A 7,694-nucleotide genomic window follows, 5' to 3' on the forward strand; every position below is an offset into this window, starting at 1 on the left:
ATATTCATTCTATTGCTTGTTTCACCTTCCACTTCCTCCTCATTCATATTCTGATGATAAGTTCTGGTTTCAGCTTCACGTATATCCCTTCTAGACTCTTCCTCTTCTGAGAATGATCTGGAGAATAATTTTTGAAGTGCCATTTAATTTGTCTTGCACTGCATTAAACCAATAATATCAATCAAATATCGTCCACCAATTAAGCAACATCCAAAAAATGAACCATATACAATAAAGCAACATACAAAATGAAGTAGATACAACAAAATCATCCACAAAATGAATCATGCAATAACATAATTAACACCACTTTTATAAATTAATACAACCAAATCAGCAATTGACCCAAATCATACAGTAACATAATTAACCCCACTATTATAATTAACACCACTTTTTTACATTAATACAACCAAGTCATCACCACAAAATGAATCATACAGTAACATAATGAATCATACAACCAATCAGAAACTAGCAACCACAGAAGCATAAAATTGACCCAAATTCCATATACTAGAAGCAAATCAGCAATTCAGATTTCAAATGCAGACACAACTTGAGCTAGAGAACTTGCAGACAAGCTATTTAAAGAAGAAATCCAAGGAATTTTGAGCTGTAGATTGCACAGGGTGTAAACTATTTATTTTCAATTCACTTCGGGTACAACAACACTTAATCCAATAGAAAAAAATCACAATAGTCGATCACAATGTGTCAAAAAACCTTTATTTCACCACTGCATGGAGCAAATCATCATACAATTGCAAAAATCACCAATAGATGGAGCAAAGAGCTACACAATTGAGAAAATCACCAAAAACACCCATTAAAACTGAACTCGCGACTATAAAAAACTTTCATATCACCAATGCATCTCTGAAAATCGATATCCAGAAAAAAAAACCATACCGCCGTCCGAAATCGAGTTTTCCATCGGAAACGTTGCTTCAGTTCGCCGTCGAAGTGAGTCTTAATCATCGTCGAAGTGAGGGTTAATCGCTGTCGAAGTGAGGGTTAATCGCTGACTCACGGTGTAGAGGCGGAGGCGGCGTGAACTTGTGAATTTAGGGTTTCTCGTAGTGAATCAGCGGTTGAGAGAGCGGGGGGGAGGGGAAGAGAGAGAGAGAGACAGATTTAGAGCGTAGAGGCGGAGGCCGCGAGATTCGGAGGCGGCGGGATTCAGAGTAATCGCTATCGGAGAGTCAGGGAGAGAGAAGAGTCGGGGAGAGAGAGAGATGGATTTGGAGAGTGATGTTATTTTTGGGGGATATCCCCAATTTGATTCTATATGAAATGACTAAACCGCCCCTGACTGCAATTTCGTATACACTAGACAGCAATCTCAATTCTGTTCGCGAAATTCAATCTTGAGCGTTGGATTTTCGGATCTAAGAGTGTATATTTCGTATGATTATTAAAATTGGTAAGCATTTTAATTTATAGATCTAACTATATTTTAAAGTATTTTGAATTTTTAAATAAAAATATTACATATATACAAGATATAATATCTAAGTTATACTTAATATACATTATACAATATAGTATAATAAAAAGATACATATTAAATATATTATATAAAAAACGAATAAGAAAAGACATGCAACACTTTGTAATAAAAATGACATAGCATTATTTGTGTTTCATACACAAAATTGTGCGTTTCAACCACAACACCAAATGCTGTGATTTCCTCCACTGCATAGGATCTCATCCCTTTCTATATACTAGTAGTACTAATTAGTATATCTCGAACCTTTTAATAATTGATTCGAGTTCGGTATGGTAGTTATTAGTAGTTTAAAAATAAACACTAAAAAAAATCATATTTTACCTCATTATTTTAAAATTTATATTGTGAGTTGAACACTATGTCGAGACTAATCGTTTGTCGAAAAATAATGAAAAAAGAGGAAAATGTGACTTACTAAAAAGAGATTTAACGGGCTCCACAAACTTATTATCGACTATTTATCCAAAAAATAAATAAATATACAAATATCCGAAATATAAATTCTTGTTCACTAACCTGCCGTCAAACTAGCCGTTCGCGTAAGGCAAATCTCGTAACTGCGAACTAAAAATCGTTATCATTTCCGTCAACGTCTCCTCGTCTTTTCTTTCCAACTCCATTTTCACTCAGCCGGATGCTGAGCCGCTGAGGGTATTCTTAACGGTCAGTTCTTCTCTACATTTCTCCTACTCACTGCGTGTTTCGAGTTTCCTAAGCGTTCCTCACTTTTTTTTTTTGGATTGTTTTGTTATGCATGTTGAGTAATAGAAATTATTGATTTAATATTTGGGGTATGAATGCATTTTTTCTGCGTTTAATTATGATGATTTTTTTTCGGAGTTGATTTGCCATCAAGTGTTCGATGCTAGGTCACTGAGAGATGTGCCAGAAGTAAAATATGGAAATTAAAAAAAAAAAATCTGTGATTGATTGGTGTGATCATGATAGAGGTGAATCGGTGATCAACATCTCTATGCATAATATCATTATGTGTATGCCTGCATTATACTAGTGTATACTTGGATGTGGTGTGCAAAGTGTTTGCGTGCATAGATGGAGGATATATTGGGAGATTGCTGACATTGCAATTTATGTGTTTTTTACACTGTATTTGGGTGCTCACATGCAAAGCCATATTTCACAATCATATGCATTTCTCTCAAGTTTTAATGCTGAAATTCTTTTGTTTGGTGTATATGTTTGACAATTTCAGGTTGATCCGAAGCCTGTGAGTTTCTGGTTCGTGAAGGTTGTGTTGATGCACACTTATTTCGTCTGAATTAGGAGTCATGGAGGTTGCATGTAGCCTATCATCTACAAGTGTAATTTATGGAGGTGAAATTGCAAGTGGCAGGGCAGTGGAGTGCTTGAATTTTTCTACAGGTTTGGGGCATAATAGAGGTTTTCACTACAAATTGTTTGGAGATTCAGGACTTGTCTTGGGAGCAAATTCACCGAAGAGGTTGAAGAAGAAGAAGAGTTGTTACTGTGCCAACTCTTACGTTCCTAGTGAAGGGAATTATCTGTTGCAATGCTTTAGCTTTAACAAGTCTTCCATTAATAACAACACCAATTTCAAAATTTTGAAGCATGTGGGACTGTCATATTGTCAGAAAAATGATTCGGTGGCTTATATAAATGGAAATAGTGGAGATGTTGAAAGCACTGAAAGTAGAAACGATGACAGTAGCCTTGCTGCTAGTGAGCGATCAGGGGAGGCAAAAGGAGAAATTGGGTCTCCTAGTGTGGATGAATTAAGAGATTTATTGCAAAAAGCACTGAAAGATTTGGAAATTGCGCGACATAACAGTATAGTATATGAGGAAAAAGCCCAGAGGATATCAGAAGCTGCGATAGCGTCGAAGGATGAAGCTACTAATGCTTGGATTGACGTAAATAATGCTCTCCAGGACATCCAAGTGGTAATAAATGAAGAGGCTATTGCTCAAGAAGGTGTCCAAAAGGCTGCATTAGCTCTTTCTTTTGCTGAAGCAAGACTCCAGGTGCTCTTGGATTCAATCAAAATAGATACTGGAAACAACAGCTTACCTAATGTAAAAGAAGTCGATTCTGGATATGAAGGTGGAGCTGAAGAATTCAATCAAGAGGAAGCACTCTTGGCAGCGCAGGAGGACATACAAGAGTGTAAAGATCATTTAGCAAATTGTGAGGCTGAGCTAGAAAGGGTTCAAAGCAGAAAAGCAGAGCTGCAAAAGGAAGTAGATAGGTTGAATGAGGTAGCAGAACTAGCTCAAATCAATTCTTCTAAAGCAGAGGAAAAAGTGGCCAATATAATGCTTTTAGCAGAGCAAGCTGTTGCGCATGAACTTCTGGCTGCACAGTGTGTCGACGATGCTGAGATTGCACTGCAGAGGGCAGAGAAGAACCTTGCCCTTTCCAATATCAATATTGCAGATTCTATGGTTGAGGGAACTATCTCGAAAGAGGCATCTCAAGTAATATCTGCAGATGGCGCTGTTGAGGGAGACTTGAATCTGCCACTTGAAGCTTCAGAAGTACTTGAAACATCTCCAGATGGCCAGTTAGAGGAACAGACTTTCCTGGATGATACTGTTAGTGACAAAGAGAATGGAAAAATAAGTTTCTCTAAGGATACTGAAACTGAGCCTGAGAAACTAAAAACTATACTCAGCAAGGTACAGGAAGCGCAGAAAGAAACAACAAGGGATGGTTCCCCTTTAAATGCTCCAAAAGCATTTGTAAAGAAATCATCGCGGTTCTTTTCTGCTTCTTTTTTCTCTTTTTCTGCAGATGAGGAAGAGTTCTCACCAGCTTCAGTTTTCCGTGGTCTTGTGGAGTCTGCTCGGAAGCAATTGCCAAAGCTCGTACTTGGGTCAATACTTGTTGGAGCAGGGTATGCTTTCTCCTTTCCCTGGAGATTTTTGGTGGCTTCTGCAATCTGCGTACTCACCTAGTTAATTGAACAAATGAAAAATAGTAGTACTAAATATCTGAAAATGTATAAGCTTATAGTAATTCATTCTAATGGAAACTGGGTCTCTTCTGATTTTTGTTTATTGAAAAGCATGATGCTTCACAAAAAAATTGCTGATGTTCATTGCAGAATTGCCTATTATAACCATCGTGGTGAAAAGGTAGCTCAGTTTTTTCAGCAGCCTGGCATCATTGCCACTAGTATTGATGAAGTATCAACTACCACAAGACCCTTGGTCAGAAATATAAGAAAGCTTCCAAATGAAATAAAGAAGCTCATGGATTTTCTTCCTCATCAAGAGGCAAGACTCCCCTTCTCTATTTCTCTCATATTGTTTTTAGATAAAACCTGTCATTCCCATGTTACTGTGATTTTATATCGCTATGTTTCAATTTCTTAATCCCAACATCTCTTATCTTCTTCAGATAAATGAGGAGGAAGCTTCCCTGTTTGATATGTTGTGGTTGCTACTTGCAAGTGTTATATTTGTGCCTATTTTCCAAAAAATTCCTGGAGGTAAGTGGCATTTGTGCATTTGTACCCTAACGCCTGAGGTTGTGATGAAAAAAGGGATTAATTTCATCAGTATGTCAAATAGTTAATCTTCACGCAGACAATTCATTTAATAGGAAATACTGTTTCAGTTAAAGTTCTTTCCTGGCACCTCGGCTTTATTAGCAAATGCCTAATAGTCTATAGTATGAATTAGATATATTTATGCTCAGGACATATTTTCTATGTTTGAGTTTATATTTACCTTTTCTCTCTTTTCACATGTGAGAGCTTTTTTGCTGGTGTAGATTGTATGCAATTAATTATAGTACTTGAATCTTCTCCATTGAAATTTTAGGCAGCCCTGTTCTTGGATATTTGGCTGCTGGAATCTTAATTGGACCTTATGGTCTCTCTATTATACGTAATGTTCATGAAACTAAGGCAATAGCAGAATTTGGAGTTGTCTTCTTACTGTTTAATATCGGCCTTGAGGTAGAGCACCATGCCAATTTTGGATTTTTCAGATTTATTTATAATTCATAATTAACCTGTATGGCTATATCCATGTGACCTTTAACTCATTGTTTTCTGGCAGCTCTCTGTTGAGAGACTAAGTTCCATGAAGAAATATGTTTTTGGACTGGGTTCTGCTCAGGTGACTTGACACTGTATAACTTTCAATCTGAAGTAGGATAAAGCCCAAGCATGTCATTTCATTTTAATGTGCCTGAATAAATACAGGTCTTGGTGACAGCTGTGGTTATTGGCTTACTTGCTCGTTATGCTTCTGGGCTGCCTGGTCCAGCTGCAATTGTCATTGGCAATGGCCTTGCGCTGTCTTCAACTGCTGTAGTCCTTCAGGTAGGCATCCTTTGATCTTTTATCTATTTTTGTGAGTGTTTTGAGGTATCAGTGCCAAATGCTGAAAGAATATATGTGGCACATATCCAGGTTTTGCAGGAACGTGGGGAGAGCACATCACGCCATGGGCGTGCTACATTTTCTGTATTACTCTTCCAGGTACAGCATACTACTCTGTAGGTTTAGTATCTATTTCCTGTTATGTCTGATTACTCCACCATTCATGTGATTTTTTTCATAGAGCTTGGCACCTACTTACGTAATTTCTTTCTATTCTAGGATTTGGCTGTGGTGGTTTTGCTTATTCTGATACCCCTGATTTCACCAACATCTTCCAAAGGAGGGGTAAACATTTTGGATTCTGTTATTTTCATCTTATCCTAACAAAGAATTTTATGACATGATAACCCATTTGGGTAAATATTTTATTCTTTCATCATTGCCATTCAAATTAAAGTTAGGTCGTCATATGCTATATTGTTTGACAAGTACCACACTTTGTTTAACTCTCGTGTTTGTTTATTTTACTGTGATAGCTTAAACATCATTCTAAGTTTCTAACTAACAATGCTGGTGATGTGGTTATGATAATATATACCTTCATGGTTTTCAGGTTGGTTTCCAGGCCATTGCAGAAGCTCTTGGGATTGCTGCTGTAAAGGCAGTTGTTGCCATCTCTGTCATAATAGCTGGAGGACGCCTGGTAATTTATGATTCTTTAGGGCATGGGCGAACCATTCCCTGTTCATGATGGTGGAGTTTGTCCAGTCAACTGAAGTCATATTGATAAAAATTCCGGTTAAGCTTGCTGCTAAAGCGGGCAGGATGTTCTACATGTTACAAGCCATACTGAGCTTTGTTCCTGCTGTATGATGTTAGGTCATTTATCACTTGAAAAAATGACTTCCAGTTTTTCTTCCTTGTGCAGCTGCTTCGCCCAATTTATAAACAAATTGCAGAGAATCAAAATGCAGAAATATTTTCAGCAAATACTCTTTTTGTTATTCTGGGGACTAGTCTACTAACTGCCAGGGTAGGAGAACTCATGTTACTCATATTTTTTTTTTCTGACATGTTATTACTTATGGTTGTGGCTCATCATTATCATAGTATTTCTTGCATACTATTTTTAATGTATTTGATGCATTATCTGAACACAGGCTGGTCTTTCCATGGCTTTAGGAGCATTTTTAGCAGGCTTGCTACTGGCAGAAACAGAATTCTCATTGCAGGTTGAATCTGATATTGCTCCATACCGTGGACTTCTCTTAGGTCTCTTCTTCATGACGGTAAATTCCCATATTTAAGTGATTGTAGTCATCGTTTTGATACAGTTCACAACCCTTTGTTAGCGTGTGTGTGTCTTCCCTCTCTCTTCTATTTTTTCAGTTTATGAAGTCTTTATAAATGCATTCCATTGTCTATTAAACTCTTTATTTCCTTAGTCTGTTGCTTCCAGAGTTTATATTCCGCGTAATTTCACCTTTGAATATTATATGCTTCATTTGATTGTGTTTTGTTTGTTAAATAGTGACTATTGCTACTGTTCCTCTCTCATATATCTCTTACAAAAATGCTGATTCCTTACAGGTTGGGATGTCCATTGATCCAAAACTTCTATTTTCGAATTTCCCAGTTATTACTGGAATATTAGCGCTTCTAATTGTTGGGAAAACCATTTTGGTTGCAATTATTGGTAGACTTTTTGGCATCTCAATTGTATCAGCAGTAAGAGTTGGTCTCCTACTAGCACCTGGTGGAGAATTTGCATTTGTGGCTTTTGGTGAAGCTGTCAATCAGGTTCTCTAACAAATTTTACTTGTTTGCGTAATCTACTGCTTAGTATGATATATTTTCTTCTTAGAG

The 7,694-nt window shown here is 37.1% G+C and overlaps 1 protein-coding gene across 1 annotated transcript; it reads left to right on the forward strand.

Moving 5' to 3' along the window:
• Positions 1-2,049: 2,049 nt before the first annotated feature.
• Positions 2,050-7,628, forward strand: LOC125199893 (K(+) efflux antiporter 2, chloroplastic-like; the record flags this gene model as incomplete). The annotated part of the gene is made up of 13 exons (XM_048097750.1): positions 2,050-2,179; positions 2,730-4,391; positions 4,602-4,773; positions 4,898-4,988; positions 5,323-5,459; positions 5,563-5,622; positions 5,709-5,828; positions 5,919-5,987; positions 6,108-6,173; positions 6,442-6,531; positions 6,757-6,861; positions 6,989-7,117; positions 7,419-7,628. Coding segments are annotated over exons 2-13 (2,835 nt in total), but the record flags the coding sequence as incomplete, so codon positions are not given.
• Positions 7,629-7,694: the final 66 nt, after the last annotated feature.

This window comes from Salvia hispanica, unplaced genomic scaffold, assembly GCF_023119035.1.
Source record: "Salvia hispanica cultivar TCC Black 2014 unplaced genomic scaffold, UniMelb_Shisp_WGS_1.0 HiC_scaffold_719, whole genome shotgun sequence".
Taxonomy (NCBI): Eukaryota; Viridiplantae; Streptophyta; class Magnoliopsida; order Lamiales; family Lamiaceae; genus Salvia; species Salvia hispanica.